The sequence below is a fragment of the Otolemur garnettii genome, unplaced genomic scaffold (assembly GCF_000181295.1).
Source record: "Otolemur garnettii isolate 467f Iridium unplaced genomic scaffold, OtoGar3 scaffold00263, whole genome shotgun sequence".
NCBI classification, from domain to species: Eukaryota; Metazoa; Chordata; class Mammalia; order Primates; family Galagidae; genus Otolemur; species Otolemur garnettii.
In genome coordinates this window covers 459,743-475,512 of record NW_003852658.1, presented here as the reverse complement: position 1 = coordinate 475,512, position 15,770 = coordinate 459,743, and the positions used below count along the sequence as shown (strand labels likewise).

Here is a 15,770-nt window from a genome sequence, read left to right as displayed (position 1 = left end):
TTTTTTTTTTTTTTTTTGTTGCAGTCATCATTTTTGTTTAGCTGGTCTGGGCCAGATTCGAACCTTCCAGCCTCAGTGTATGTAGCTGGCACCATAATCACTGTGCTATGGGCACCTAGCGTCACAAACTTTTTGAGGCCTCAGTTTCTTTAATGTGAGTTCGAGATTCTAATAATACCTACCTTATGGGGTTGTTGAGAAATCAAGGGTCGAACATACAGCAAAGCAAGCAATAAATGCAGGGCCTCCACATAGGATCATACAGTTGTTCAGTGCACAAAGGGAGCCTGTCCAAGGCAGTGAGTGAGGGCAAAATTCAGCCCACCCTGCTCCCCAAGCAACAGGCCCTAGCATGGGACTGTGCCTGCCTGCCAGAGAAAGGGGCACCTTTTTCTTTTTTTGAGACAGAATCTCACTCTGTTGCCTAGGCTAGGCTGTCACGGCCTTACCCTAGCCCACAGCAACCTCAAACTCCTGGGTTCAAGTGATCTTCTTGCCTCTACCTCCTGAGTGGCTGGGACTATAGGCATCTGCTACCACACCCAGCTAATTTTTCTATTTTTAGTGGAGATGGGGTCTTATCTGAACTCATGGGATCCTCCCATCTCGGCTTCCCAGAACACTAGGATTACAGGTGCTCAGCCACTGCATCCAATCAGGGTTACCCTTTTTTAATTTGCACAAAGATTCCACATGGGCTAGTAGTGGCCTTAGATAGATGTTAGTTATTATTATTATCCCAAGGGTTAATTAAAGCAGGCCTGGAACTCAACCACAGAAGAATGCTGTGGTTTGGGGTTCCATCTTGACTTCAGGTATCCAGAACAGTGCCCTTTGGGACTGAGCAGAATTCTCCAACCTGTCTTATGTATTGCCTGTCTTGAAGAACTTGTTAATTAGCTGGAGGGGTGGGGGCTGGGAATGGCAATCTTCAAAGCAAAGAGGTGGGGGGACAGCCTCTCAGATTTGAGCCCAGAAGACACAGAGAAATTTAGCCACGTGGTCCAGGAACTGCAGATGAAAGGAGGACTGGGCACAGCTGCACAGCCCCGCAGGGCACCCTTTGCAAGCACTGGGCCAGACAAAGGTCCACAGGCTGGAATGCAAGGATGCTGAGTTGGAGCCAGAGTGGCTCTGTGGGTGTTCCAGGCCCAGCATGCCTTCCTGTTTTCCTGGGGCCACAGCCCTGTGAGATGCTGAGTTGCTGCACTGCAGCTCGTCTGTCCCACCACAGCCAGCCAGAAAGCTGCCTTGGAGAGGAAAAGGCAAGGGCATTACAGACCCTCACAGAGATGAAGCTGTACAGAGGTGTCAATGAGGTGTTTGGGGGTTTCTGTTGTTTGGGTTCTTTTTGTTTGTTTTGAGGGGGGCTTGTTTTTGTTTTTTTGAGTCAGAGTCTTACTTTGTCTCCCTCAGTAGCATGCTATGGCATCATAGCTCAAAGTAACCTCAAACTCTTGGGGGCAAGAGATCCTCTTGCCTCAGCCTCTCAAGTAGCTAGGACTACAGGTGCTTGCCACAACTCCTGGCTATTTTTTCCAGGCTGGTTTCTAACTTGAGAGCTTAAGCAATCCAACTGCCTTGGCCTCCCAGAGTACTGGAATTACAGATGTGAGCCACCATACCCAGCTTTTTTTGTTTTTTTGAGGAGGCCCAGCACGTGTAGGAAAGGAACTATTCCATTTCAACCTGTTGATTCCCACTCGTGACAATGGACAGCCATCCTGATACTGAGTATCACGGACCTAGGCAGAGTCTGCCTATTTCCCTTCCCCTGCCAAAAGCTGAGGGTGTTCTGGATGTGGCTCTGAATGACTCACAGGCCTATCAGGCAGGTCCTCCACAGTCGGCATCTCTAGCATGGGATGTCCCTCACCTATGTCAGTTCCTCCAGCAAAGTCCTCATCATAGGAGTCATCAGTAGAGTCTTCACCATCCACCGAAGACCATGCCCGGAGCTTGGCTTCTGCAATGGCAAACTGCTCAGCAACTCCTGTCGGGGGGACACAGAATCCATTAATAGAGGATGAGCTAAGAGTAGGGCTCAGCTTGGAGAAAGAAGGGATAGGAATGTGGCACCCATGTGAGAATCAAGGAGATGAGAGAAAACAGCCTCATGGCAAATGTATGCTGATTCCCTTTCTGCCACCCACCTGCTGCAAAGCGAGCCTCTTGTTCACCCTCACTGAGGTCTGAATAGGAGGAAAAGGCTGATTCCAAGGCAGCAGGCGAGTCACTTGGCTTGCTCCATCCCTTCCACTCAATGAGGTGAGCCACTCGGCCCTGGGCCATGGCAGTAGGCTTGGTCACGTGGTCCTTCACCACTTGGGAAATACCTGGATATAGGGGAGAATGGTAAGGGCACAGGCCAGGGAACACTTAGACAGAGTAGAAGGGTGGCAGCAGTTAGGATCCAGGTACACCTTTAGGTATAAGAAAGGGCTGGGATTGATTTGAGAAAGAGAGGAAAAGAGAGATCCCAGTAAGTGCTCACAGGAAACAGTCCCAAAGGGACTGACTGTGCAAAAGTAAGGAAAATGGACAGAGTAGGCAGAGGCATGGAGGGGGCTTCATACCATGCAGGGAGGATCTGGCCAACGCAGCAATCTCCTGGATAGTTAGGGCTCTCCGGGACTTGGGCAGCATTGCGACTGTGTCTCCAACATTCACCTTGGGTGATACCATTAGAAGGTCAATGTCCCTCTGATAGCAGTGATCTTCCCCCCAATATACCAATACCCCTCACAAACAGTATTGGGGGACCTGGGAGCTAGGAAGACACACCGGGCCAGCACATATATCCCAGTGCCTGCTTCTTACCCTCAGAGGGTAAGAAAATAGGACCAGAAAACCATGTCCTCCCAGGGAGCAACGGAGGTGCAGGTAGGCCCAAAGGAACAGAACTGTAGCCAACCCTCCACCTTGCCAACACAACTTCCATATTGGAAGGTAGAGCAGGAAGTAAAAAACAAAAACAAGACCTGGAAAGAAGGAAGAGGAGGAAGGGAGAGAGCTACAGCATCTGAGACTTCCTAAGATCCCCTCCTCAGCTTGGCACCTGTAGCTCAGGCGGCTAGGGCGCCAACCACATACACTGGAGCTGGCAGGTTCGAATCCAGCCCATGCCAAAAAATAGCTGGGTGTTGTGGTGGGCGCCTGTAATCCCAGCTACTTGGAAGGCTGAGGCAAGAGAATCACCTAAGCCCAGGAGTTGCTGTAAGCTGTGTGACGCCACGGCACTCTACCGAGGGCAATAAAGTGAGACTCTGTCTCTATAAAAAAGACAAAAAGATCCCCTGATCTTTGCCCCTCTTCTCTTCCCACATTCGATTCCATCTGGACGGTCTGCCAATGCCACAAGCTTAGCATTACTCAAATCAAATGGAACACCTTCACCCTACATCTGGCCCTGCTTCCTGACTTCCTTCCTTTGCATCAGCCCACTATTCTCTTATCAACTCTTCCCTGGGCTTTGCTGGCCCTTATCTATTAAGACCTAGTGATTGTAGGCCTGCACATTGGCTCATGCCTATAATCCTACCACTCTGAGAAGTGGACAGCTTAAGCCTTGGAGCTCAAGACCAGCCTGAGCAAGAGGAAGATCCTGTCTCTCCTAGCCAGGTCTTGTGGCAGGCACCTGTAGTCTCAACTACTAGGGAGGCTGAGGCAAGAGGATCACTTGAGCCCAGGAGTTTGAGGTTGCTCTGAGCTATGATGACACTACAGCACTCTATCCAGGGGGAGGGGGACAGAGTGAGATTCTTTCTTTCAAAAAAAAAGACCTACTGGTTCTAGGCTGGGCACAGTGGCTCACACCTGTAATCCCAGCACTCTGGGAGGCTGAGGTGAGTGGATCACCAGGCATTGTGCTGGGTACCAGTAGCCCTAGCTACTCAGAAGGCTGAGGCTAGAGGATCACTTGAGCCCAAGAGTTTGAGGTTGCTGTGAGCTATAATGCCATGGCACTCTATGCAGGGCAACAGAGTGAGACTGTCCCAAAGAAAAAGAAGACCTACTGTTTCCACCCTGATTTTGCCTCTGATATGACTCTCATCCTTTCTACTCCCACTGCCACTAACCTTCCTCAAGCCCTACTGCCCCCTGCCCAGATCAGTATAACTGGTATTCCCCAACCTCTTCCAATTCCATGCTATTCTCTCAGCACAGAATGGGGTATGTATGAACAGTCCATCTCCTCCCTCCATGCTTCTCATGGCTGGCTGGCTCTTTCTCATCCTTCTTGTTTGGGCTGAAATATCACCTCCTCAGAGAAGCCTTCCTTTCTGGTCACCTCACCAGTAGGCCATTCTCCTCAGTAGTCTCTAACAAATTATTCTTCTCTACCAAGGTCCATCATTTGTGGCCATTAATCACAGTGTGTAACTACAGTCTTTTTGGAGTCTTTCCTGTTTCATATAGATCTCCCTCACTGGTCTTTATCTCTTTGAGGAACTCAGTCTCTTTTGGTCACTGTGCACCCCCAGGATTTAGCATAGTGCCTAATACAGAATAATCTCTCAAAATGCATAGGCTGAATAAGGTATAAATGTAAACAATTTTCCTGGAGTGAGTAAAACTTGTCACAGTATGTCCCTGTTTAAAATATTTTCTGCCCAGTAAGGTTATATAGGCTTCATAACCAGGCACTGAAGGAGACCACTCTGTGAGGCCCCTGCCGCCTTCCAGACCTGGTTGGAATTCATCACTAATCTCTGCCCAATAAAACCCCACTTCCCCACCTTCCCTGTCAGCAAGCAGCTCACTTGCCTGCAGAAAAGGAACTCAGCTTCCTGTGGACCAAGAATGCCATCTTTACCTAACAAAACCTCCCCACCATTTAAGGCCTGATTCCAAGGCCACTTCTTAATAATGCTTCCAACCCACAGTCCCTCTCCTTTGACACTTCCCCCGACCTCTCAGTATTGTCCTTGTAGGTCTTCTGAGGGAGCTCAGGATTGGCAAGGCCGGAGTCCAGTCCACCTGGACTCCTTCCACCTTGCACTTGGGTCAGCACGCCCTTCCAAGTCCCAGCAAATGTTTCTCTTCAGGAATGAAGTCTGAGGCTCATGCCCCCTCCCCAGCATTGCCTAGCTCTCCTCTTTGACATTCCCACTCCTCAAAAAAGCCGCAGCCCCACACCTGTCCCTTGACATTAGGCCCACCCTCAAGGTCCCTCCCCTTGAGTACCTGGCTGACAGGGCCCCCAGGAAAGCGCTGGTAGCCTCCCAGGCCAAGCCTGGGGGAGGAGCACGTGCTGGGTGTTTCCTGGCTTCTCTCCCTCCCTGGTCTCACTCCCCATCCGCCCAGCCTCGCGCAGCTGCGGCCCAGGCCCAAGGAAAGGTGTATGTCTCCCTGGCAACCCATCACTATGCAACAGGGTCTCCCGGGATACGGCCTGGGATGCGCTGACGTCAGCGCCAAAGGCGCAAGCTAGCTGGCCTGCTGGCATAACGCCGAGCCCAGCAGACCCGGCGCGGGGGCGGCCTTGCACCCACCACCGGATAGCGCCTCCACTCGCCGGAAAAGGGAGCCAGAAGCAGGCAGGCTAGGCGGAGGTGGGGGGTACAGATCCCCTTTATGTGGATGTGGTCCTCTTTCCCCCCTCCAACACGGGGGTTGGGGGGGGCCCAGCACCTCTGGCAAGTCCTGGCTGTCCACCGAGGAAGGGCGAGAGGACCGGCTCCAGCCTCGGAGGGTCCGAACAGATCCCAAAGAAGATAGAGAGAGGCCTCGAGGAAGTTCGATCCACTCCACAGCCCACGCAGGGTCCGAGGCCGCTGAGGGGAGGGGGAAAGACTGTTCAGCTGGATCCTACTTCTGCCAAGGCCCCCATCCAGTACTGCCTTATCATTTCTCCTCAGCCCCTTCCCTGCCTCCCAGACCATCAGTGACCACTGGGTACTCTCAATTCTGAAAGCCTCTTTCCCCATCCCTCACTCTTGGGCCCCTTGGGCCATTTTGTAGCAGCCCACTGGCCACCTTCCTGCTCTGGATGTATTTTGCCATCAAAATCCAAGGGTGAAGTTCAAATATTAATAAATTCTGAATCCTCTCAGTTTTTCAGCCTACCCATTTCTCTTGGAAAGCACACTGAGTTCTTCCACCATCACTGACCCCCCACTCCCCACCACCACCCTGGGCCCTTTGCACGCTGCCTTCCTTCTGGAGCCCTGCTGCTTTCACTGGTTTCAGCTTGTCTACAGCTCTTTTCTGATAGACTCATGATATTCTTTCTGATTTTCCCCCCCTTAAAACCTTTTCCTGATGCCCTCACTGGCCCCTGCCTGGTTCTCTCTGTTTCAGCCTGATTCCCAGTATCTAAGCCAGAGTAATTTTCCTCTTGCCACCTAAGTTCCCTACTGCTCAGCTTCCCATCACCTCTCAGATCACATCCACAGTCCCTGGTCTCACCTCTGCGACTTGTCTGACAAGTCCATCGTCCTCCAGGCCCTTCACGCTGCCACAGAAACATTTTGCCCAGCACAGAAATCATAGGCATGCTGGCTGTGTTGATGCGGAGAACCAAAAGCCCAGAACTGCTCTAGGCTCAGCTCCCAGTTCTATTCCTGTTTTGGCTCCGGATGCTAAACCAGTCCCCTCCCCATTTGGAACCTATGCCTAGTCACATAAGGAGAAGACTCCCTGCCTCATGGCTTTGAGGAGGTGGGAGTGCCAGGAGCCTAGCCAGGCTCTCTGGGGCTTAGGAAGCTGGGGCCCATCCCCTAGACAGTGCCAACAGGCAGTGTACATCACAACTGACCTTTAGCTGGAATAGCCGTCTCTCTCCCTGAGCCTCAGCCAGCTGGTGGTCCCCAGAAATGCTACCAACCAGAAGGAAGACAGGAGGTTACAGGCTATCCCTGGCTGCCAGCTGGTACCTAATCAGGGCTCTCAAGGCCAGTCCTGAGGTCAGCCAAACTCTCCCCCTACTACAGGAGGGGATGACATCCTGAACTCCAAGCCTTAGCCGGGCCAAAGGAATCAGAGCAGCCTACTGCTTCTCAGCTTCAAAAGCCATGAGGTTAATTTAGAACTACAAGTCCCAGAATTCCTCAAGGGAAGTACAAATCTCAGCCAGAGTCTTAGTTCCAAAGAACCTCAAATACCAGCCACACTAAGGCCTAAGTGACTGACCACCTGCCCTGAAGGCCCAGGACCCATTCCAAACCCAGTCCTCAATGTCACAGGTCCCTGACCTAGGTTTGGAGAAATTCATAATAATGAAGTAAAGTACACTGAAAGACCCCAGATGCAGAAGACTAAGGCCAAGCCCTGGTGTTTATCACCATCTATGGAAACCAAGGCCCACGCAGGGGCCAGCAGTTGTGGGAAGAAAGCCCTCCCTCTGGCTTCTTCTTTCCTTCCAGAGTAGGGTGAGTTTTTGTTTTTGTTGTGCATGAGAGAAGCGGATTAAAACAGTTTTACTAGGTGAGAGATGACCAGATGATCACAGGTGCCCCAAACGTGGCCTCAGTCCCCTTCATCCACCAGCTCTCTCAGGAGGGAATGTTAGGCAAAAACTCTGCAGTAGGGTGCTTGGCCAGCATTTAAAGGCTACCTCGGTAAGAGGACAGGGACACAGCTGGGAATGGTAGGTTCCCAGCACAGGCCACTCCCAGTGAAGAGGTGTAGACGGGGGAGTGTGTGGGTGTGCAAGGCCAGCTGTCATGGGCTGGAGTGGTGGGGGTATCGGGCTAACTAGCCCCTCCCAAGGCGGTGCCTCTAGCCACCCTTAGCAGTGGGAATAGAGGCGGACAGCAGGAGACCACGCGTCTGCCCCGCAAAGCCCAGAAGCAGGCAGGCCATAGGAGCGAACCAGAGTCGGCTTGGCCCCCTTCCCCGCTTGTTCCCGCTCCCTCCTGTTGCCTGGCCCGCCTCTCCGGTGCAGGCTCCTCCCTCTCGCTACATCGGCCCCCTCCTCAAGGCCCCCACCCACCCGCGGCCCGCGCACCAGGCCGAGTCCCCAACCCGTGTCCGACCTCCGCCTCTTACCCTGACCCGCCGGGCTCTGAGAGCCGATACAGCCCATGGCCGGGCACCGAGTCACGCTAGCTCGCACTCGGAGCCCGGGCCATCGCCTTCCAAAGGGTCGGGTCGCGGCCACCTCCGGGGAGGGGAGAGCCCGTGAGATGGGAGGGGGTGGAAGCCGCGCGTCCGTCGCCGCTCCCCGGAGAGGGAACCGGCCGGTGACGTAAGCACAGGGGCGTGGCCGTCCACGTCACCACTCAGAGCAGGCGGGGTGCAGCCAACGTAACATCACGACCACGCAGGTGCGGCCTGGGGCAGAGGTTGGAAAATGCTGGTCCTCTTTCCCAGACCGGACCGACTATGGAGCCACCCTAAAGGCAGGGGAAGTGGAGACTCAGCCGCGCCCACCCAGCTCTGCATCCAGTCCCCTCATTTTACAGATGACATCTTGAAGCCATCAGGAGATCCTCTGATTATAAACAGGCTCAAACGCAGAGGCTTCACACACAGGGCATTGCACCACATTCTGATAGGACCAAGAGGTAACAATGTTCTAATATTAACCTCCCCTCTCTCCTAACCAAGAAGGCATCCCCTCATGCCTACCCAAGGGGCCCACTGTTTCCAGGCAACAGCGATTCCCCAGACCCCTGCAATCATGGACAGGGGAAGAGGCAGGAGGGGTGCCAAGTTACAGGGAATGGTGCTACAGTGCCAGCTCTGGAAAGGAGGATACCCACCTATCCACACCCCTTCTCCAGAGGGAGCAGGCCATAAAGCAGAGGCAGCAAATTTAATTGAATTCATGTTTAATAATTACAGGCACCGTGCCCCCCCTTCCCCCTGCCCAGGCAGCAGCAGGGGTGGTGCAGGGGCTGGGGCATATGCCCCCAGCAGCGAGGACGGCAGTCCCAAGAGTGATTTTTCAGAAAATAAAAAAGGACCCCAGGGGCAAGCAGTGGTGCCCCCCCCCCAAGACACACCAAATTTCAAGACTTTATATATAATATATCTCTGTGCCCCAGGGGGAGGAGAGGGACACCTGGCAGCATCCTGGAGGGGGGCCCCAGGCAGCCCCGAGCCATCCTGCCTCTTCAGCCACTTTATTAGCTCAGACACATCGCACTACAGGCACCCACTGCCACCGCCGCCGCCGCTGCTGCCGCCCCCCTGCAGTCCAGACGGCTGGCTGGGCCATCCACGTGTCCATGGGGCTCCAAGTGCCCGGCCCCACCAGCCCTCAGTTGTGGTCAGACTCCTCCTCCTCCTCCTCACGAAGCCAATTGAAGAAGGCTGTGACAGATTTAAGGGCCACACCCTTGCCCTGCTGCTCAGCAGGGTCCTTGCTACTTTCCCAGCTGTAGAAGGCGTCCTCCTTCACCACGTCCTCGTCATACAGGGCATCAAAGAACATCCGAAGCAGGCCTGCAAGCGGGCAGGGCAGCAGTTAGGTGACTAGCCACAGCCACCTCGGCTGGTCCCCACAGGTCCCTCCCAAGCTCCACTGTTAAAATAAGACCCTGACCCACTTGTCCTAACATTTGTGCCTGACCATTCCAGTGGCCAGGGTTCCACAGGATGCTAATCTCATGATCTAAGAGACTGGTGAAAAGAAATGAGTCACGTGGCCATCAAAAAAAACCTTAAAACTTACCCAGCCTCACCTTGGCAGCTTTGGATTTCTCCACTCATGATATACTTAACAGGAAAAATATATTTGGAATTGGTACTCTTGGATTTGGGATTATTACTTAAATCCCAAATATAATACTCACAAACATCTATGGTCAGAGGAACATTCACTGACCCTCAAAGAGGGCCTGACAAACTCTTGATCCAAATTTCCTCTTCCTTCCCACTCATCTCCCAAGCATACAGACTCCACTTTAACCATGACACTTTTGTGGGCGCAATTACCTTTTGCCAGAAATACCCCTCCTAGTAAATTCCTTCAAGACTCAAGCATCCTCTTCTCTAGCCCTTTCTTCACCACTGGTTGCTAGGCAGCCTTCCCAAGCACTGTCCTGTTAATGCCTGAATACAACCATCCTCCAACCCCAACAATGCACTGCCAGACTTTCTAACCGAGACCTTGTACTTCTGAAAACAAAGGGAGGCAGAGTAAGTGAACTGAAAGAAGTGCAGGATCTGAAGTCGAAAACTGGGAAAAACCTGTTTTTAGAGCTGGGGTCTCTCTTGCTCAGGCTGGTCTTGACCACCTATCTCCAGCAATCCACCTGTCTCGACCTTCCAGAGTGTTATGATTACAAACATGAGCCACTGGGCCCGGCCTTGCAGCAGATTCTTATGCTCCAAATCCCATACAAACCCACCCAACAACCTTATACAATCCATTATCCACTCTGCCCTCTATTTTCAAAGTTCTTCCCATTTAAGCACAAAAGGTCCCCCTCTCAACCCCTATCTCTTACAGCTAAAGATTTGTCTACACTTGCTGTTTTCTTTCCTGTCACAGTCAAGTATTTCCCAGTCCTTTCCAATTTATTCCATACTGTTTTTGCCAAGTTAGGCTCCATGTTCCAAATTATGGGGGTGGGGTGTTAATTTTCAGGTCTGCTCCTATGGAACTCTCTGTAGCTCCTGACTATTTCCCTCTTCTACAATCTATTCGTTTATGAGGCCTGTCCATTGGTCCCTAACTGTATCCCAAACCCCTCCATGTCCCTCACATTTCTATCCCAGGCCCTCAACACTCTCCCTCTAGTAAGCCCCTTTCCTTTTGTGACTTAGACGTTACTCTGTGCCAGCAACTCACCAAGCTGCCTCTTGCCACAATTTCTTCCTCTATAAATAGATAACCAGCTACCCATTTCCCAGCCCAGGGACCAAAAGCTCAGCTTGGTCCAGTGTTCCCTACCACAGTGAACAGCACCATGCCTTAAACACATTCTAGTTTAAGACGTATCCTGGGAGTCATCCAGGGCTTTTAATCTCTCTCCAGGCCCCATCACAGGCCAGTGTAACTGAAAGCTAGCTGTCAATTCCATTTTCTAAGCAGCCCTTGAATCTGAAGCTCTTTCCCCATTTCCATCAATTACTAGCAAGGCTCACTCTCACTCCATGCCAAACCATTCTTCCCACCACAGCCAGGATGACCTAAAAACTAAAATCAATTATTCCTTGCCTAAAATTCTACCAAGGCCCTTTCCAGCCCTTCGGTTAAAGCCTAAAACTCTCACCATGGGTCACACAGCCCTGCATGCCCAGGCCAGGTTCATCACTCTGGGCCCTTTTTGCCTGACTGGTTGCTGCATTCTCCCTCACTGGCCTTCCTTCAATAGTTCTTTCTCTTGTGTTAAAGTTCTTCCTGCCTCAGAAGGCACACACATAATGCCTTTTTTAAAGTGTCCCTCCTCTGTTTATCATTTAACTAATTCCCGCTCATCATCCCTCAGACCAGGTATACTTCCCCCCACAGCACACCCAGCTTCCCACACTCACATGCTACTGACATCATGCAGCACAGGAACTATGCCTGACTTAGTACAATGAACATCCCATGCCCTGACATGTAGCTGTGTTGAATGCATCACCTCAGACATGGTAACCTAGTCCTTGGTCTCCCAATATGGAAAATGGGGATAATACCATCTATTCTGAATAACAGCTGTGAGAATTAAATGAGGCAAAATTAAGTAAAGCATTTCAACTCTATATCAGAAAAAGGTAGTAGATGCTGTGTCATTTACCATCCCTACACTGGTGGCATCTAACAGATCACTAGGCACAAAGCAGGTAGTCAATTAATCGTCGGGGCCAAGTCTCATTCCTTCTGCTTACAGACAAAGACACAAACACAGGGGAAGGAATCAAAACCAGAAGGACATTTTGCTCTCCAACGACTACCCATCTTTCTTGGGTTGAGACCTTTCCAAGACTATACCCTGCTATCTGGCAGTCCCCCCACCCATCCCTGGGGCCTGGCTCTTACTGGGGGGCTGGTCTAAGGTCACTACAAGGGCCTGGAGGGCATAGAGTGCCTGCAACTCCTTCTGCTCGTCACACAGGTATTTCTGTAGCAGTTTCGCTCGCACTTTCAGCACTGCAACATCCACTCGGAGGGGAATCTCAACTACAGGGAAGAAGACAGGGATGGTAAATAGAATAATGCACCCTTAGCTGTTCCAAAGCAGGAGGTAAACTGAAACTCCCCTCCATTCATTTGCCTTTTTGGCCCACCCTCGCCCTGCCCTCTCCCTCAACTCCTCTTACAGATGATTGCAGAATAGCAGACAGCTGTCATGAGGGCTCGAACTAATGTGTTGGATGCTATCTGCTGCTCACTAAGGTTGGCCTGTGGAAGAGAAAACAAATGGCCCAAAAGTTCTAAATTGTACCCTTACGTCTTCATTCTTGCCACCCCCAACTCTGCCCTAAGAGATCTTTCTCCTTTACCCTGCCTCCCCTGGTGTCCACAAGAAATATACCTCTATCCAGTCTAACACCCGCTGGTTACTGCTGCCCTCCTTCAGCAGCTTCTCTAGCTGCTTGGTCAGCTCCTCAGAAGGCAGTGCCCTCTGGCCAAGGGCTTCTGACTCCTCTCCCAGAGTATACTCCACCTTCTGCAACCAAAAAAGCCCACAGTGAAAAGAGAGAGTGCACGGTGTGAGAGATGAAGATAGAGAAGACTGGCTAGCCCCAAATTTAACCTAACTCCAGCCCCAAACCTGTTTAGCGACGAATGCACCAACGTCCTGGCCTTCAGGTAGAAATTCTTTCCAGCTGAGCCCAGCTTCTCGCCACAGTGTCCCCACTTTTTTGGGACCCTGGAAAGCAGAAAATCAACTTAGCAACCCTTTCTTTCTCCAAGGACCTAACAGCTGCACAACAGTCATCCAATAATATTTACTGAAGGCCTACTAGGTACCTGCTAGGAGCTAAGGAGGCCACAGAGGTACCAACAGGAACAATCCTCCCATGTCTACAGTCTAGCGCAGGAAATAGATGTTAGTCAAATAACCACTCAAACAAGTAAGAACTCATCCACCACAGTGCTATGACACAAGGGTAGGGAAAATAACCTAAGAGCCTCTAGGAAAAAATGTCAATTAGGTTTTGCAGGATTCTCAAAGGCAAACATCCAAATACTTCATCTTAGCCTTCTAATGTCACCTACATTTCTTTTCCTGCAACAGCTTGGTTTTTTCATTAGTCCAAGCAATAAATGCTTACTTACAGAAAAGGAGTACTTCTTTTTTTTTTTTTTTTTTGAGACAGAGCCTTAAGCTGTCCCCCTGGGTAGAGTGCTGTGGCTTTACAGCTCACAGCAACCTCCAACTCCTGGGCTCAAGCGAGTCTCCTGCCTCCGCCTCCCAAGTAGCTGGGACCACAGGCGCCCGCCACAACGCCCAGCTATTTTTTGGTTGCAGCCGTCATTGTTGCTTTGGCGGTCCGGGCTGGGGATTCGAACCCGCCACCTTAGGTGTACGTGGCTGGCGCCTTAGCCGGTTGAGCTATAGGTGCCGAGCCAGAAAAGGAGTACTTCTAACAAATATGCTTGTTTCCTTAATCCAGAAAATCTTAGAAGCATATCTATGCTTCCTCTCCAATGTAAATTAGAAATTCTCACAAAAACAGCAGTTTGTGGGAACTGTAAGCATTTTCTGTAAGAGCCAAGAGGCCGTGTAGGCATTACTCCTTCATGATTGATATTCAGGACGGCACTGGCCCTTAACAAGATTAAAGTAGTTGGCTCAGCGCCTGTGGCTCAAGTGGCTAAGGTGCCAGCCACGTACACCCAAGGTGGCGGGTTCGAATCCAGCCAGGGCCCGCCAACGACGACGGCTGCAACCAAAAAAAAAAAAAATAGCCGGGCGTTGTGGCGGGCGCCTGTGGTCCCAGCTACTTGGGAGGGTGAGGCAGGAGACTCGCTTGAGCCCAGGAGTTGGGAGGTTGCTGTGAGCTGAGATGCCACAGCACTCTACCCAGGGGGACAGCTTGAGGCTCTGTCTCAAAGAAAAAAAAAAAGTAGTTCACAGACTTTCAACTTGCCCACCTTTTCACCACTAAAAGCTGAGTCGTCTCACAGTTGATATATTGCATTTTTTTTTTTTAAGACAGAGTCTCACTATGTGGCCACTGGTAGAGTGCCATGGTGTCACAGCTCACAGCAACCTCAAACTCTTGGGTTTAAGCAATTCTCTTGCTTCAGCCTCCCAAGCAGCTGAGTCTACAGGCACCCACCACAACGCCAGGCTATCTCCTGGTTGGAGTTGTCATTGGTGTTTTAGCAGGTCTACGCCAAGATTGAACCAGTGTATATGGCTGGCATCCTACTCACTGAGCTACGGGCACCAAGCCAATAAATATATTGCATTGTTTTTTTTGCTACAGGCACCAAACCAGATAAATTGCATTTTTAACAGGCCTAAGTCTTTTCTTTCTTAACAGTGCATGTCTTTAATCTATAACACATGGATTCCATGAAATACCTAAACAGTGCAATACACTTATTTCTTAAAAAAAAAAAAAAAAGAACGTCTGGGTAAATAGGATTATATAATGCTGGCGAGGGAACAATTCATTGCAATCCAAAACCTCATTCTTCCAGGTTCCAATTTCTTTTGAAACTGCATATCCCAACCCTCTCACTAAGTACCACACCAAACCTGCCTTTCTCCAACTTACTGCCTTTATATTTCGTAGAAGTCATGAAAGTCATGAATACTGACAAATACTCTCTTGCAACCTCATAGTACTTAAGACACCTCCATTCCATTTCAACCAGTCTATTTCACACTTTACTTCACACAATTGCTTTTATTAACCTGTCATTTCTATGTTTTTCCTCTATCAACTTGTTTCCTGTTTTAATTCACTGCTGTGTCCTCAGTGCTTAGTATTTTAAGTGCTCAAAGAAACACTAGTTGAATCTTAATGAATTAATCAATTGATCGACTGATCCATCAGGGCTGGGTGCAGGGGCTCACGCCTGTATTCTTAGCACTCTGGGAGTGGCCAAAGCATTAGGACTGCTTGAGCTCAGGAGTTCAAGACCAGCCTAACCAAGAGCCAAGACCCTGCCTCAACTAAAAAAAAAAAAATTAGCCAGGTGTCATGGCTGGCACCTGTAGTCCCAGCTACTCAGGAGGCTGAGGCAGGAGGATCACCTGAATCCAGGCAATTGAGGTTGCTGTGAGCTAGGCTAGTGTTACAACACTCCAGCTTAGGTAAGAAGACTGTGTTTTTTAAAAAAAAAAAAAAAACCTGACCCCTTAGGGGCTTTTTTTGAGACACAGTCTCACTTTGTTGTCCTTGGTAGAATGTCATAGCTCACAGCAACCTCAAACTCTCGGGCTCAAGTGATTCTCCTAACTCAGCCACCCCCTAGGGTCTTAGCTTGCCATCCTCCTCTAGTCTTGGTCACAGTGCATGACAAGAACTTGCCTGAGAAAGATTGCCCACCTCAACATTTCCTCTCCCAGGTACCAGCATGGTACTGTCATTACCATATTCTATCCCACCAACAAGACTATGAGGCTTCAAGGTCACCTCAGGCAGCCAAAACTGCACGGTGAGAGTAGTCCTGCACACATGACCCTCAGAAAAGGCCCTCACTCACCATGCTTTTGCACAGGAGGCCCAGAATCTGTAGCAACAGGGAAGCAGCCTTGCCCAGGGGTCTCAAAGGCTTTGTAATCTCCCTACAAGAGGAAAAAACGTTGATAGCCTCCATAGCTCCCTCAACACTACTCCATCTCCAAACCCTAGCATCGAACCTATTGAACCTCCCGTACCTCCCCCACCACTTCCTCCTGTCTTTACCTTCCCAAATTCCACCA

The 15,770-nt window shown here is 50.7% G+C and overlaps 2 protein-coding genes across 7 annotated transcripts in view; both read right to left on the bottom strand.

The window, feature by feature from the left end:
- Positions 1–8,761, bottom strand: part of FAM131A (family with sequence similarity 131 member A) — an 11,728-nt gene extending 2,967 nt beyond the window's left edge. Inside the window, exons 1-6 of one of the 3 annotated variants that reach the window (XM_012813421.2) lie at positions 7,993–8,761; positions 6,761–6,821; positions 5,635–5,777; positions 2,577–2,670; positions 2,154–2,336; positions 1,877–1,993 (exon numbers count right to left, since the gene is read on the bottom strand). In XM_012813421.2, coding sequence (XP_012668875.1) covers positions 1,877–1,993; positions 2,154–2,336; positions 2,577–2,646 — 370 coding nt within the window. In that variant the 5' untranslated portion in view covers positions 2,647–2,670; positions 5,635–5,777; positions 6,761–6,821; positions 7,993–8,761. Of the gene's footprint in view, positions 1–803; positions 1,251–1,876; positions 1,994–2,153; positions 2,337–2,576; positions 2,969–5,634; positions 5,778–6,760; positions 6,822–7,992 lie in introns of those variants that run through there. The other 2 variants (XM_023508662.1, XM_012813418.2) reach the window with 2 other exon arrangements.
- Positions 8,761–15,770, bottom strand: part of EIF4G1 (eukaryotic translation initiation factor 4 gamma 1) — a 21,473-nt gene continuing 14,463 nt past the window's right edge. For 3 of the 4 annotated variants that reach the window (XM_003802861.3, XM_023508660.1, XM_023508661.1), the window contains 6 exons: positions 15,551–15,632; positions 12,657–12,755; positions 12,417–12,551; positions 12,202–12,283; positions 11,921–12,061; positions 8,762–9,393 (listed from right to left, as the gene is read on the bottom strand). In XM_003802861.3, coding sequence (XP_003802909.1) covers positions 9,209–9,393; positions 11,921–12,061; positions 12,202–12,283; positions 12,417–12,551; positions 12,657–12,755; positions 15,551–15,632 — 724 coding nt within the window. In that variant the 3' untranslated portion in view covers positions 8,762–9,208. Of the gene's footprint in view, positions 9,394–11,920; positions 12,062–12,201; positions 12,284–12,416; positions 12,552–12,656; positions 12,756–15,550; positions 15,633–15,770 lie in introns of all 4 variants that reach the window. The other variant, XM_003802856.1, reaches the window with a different exon arrangement.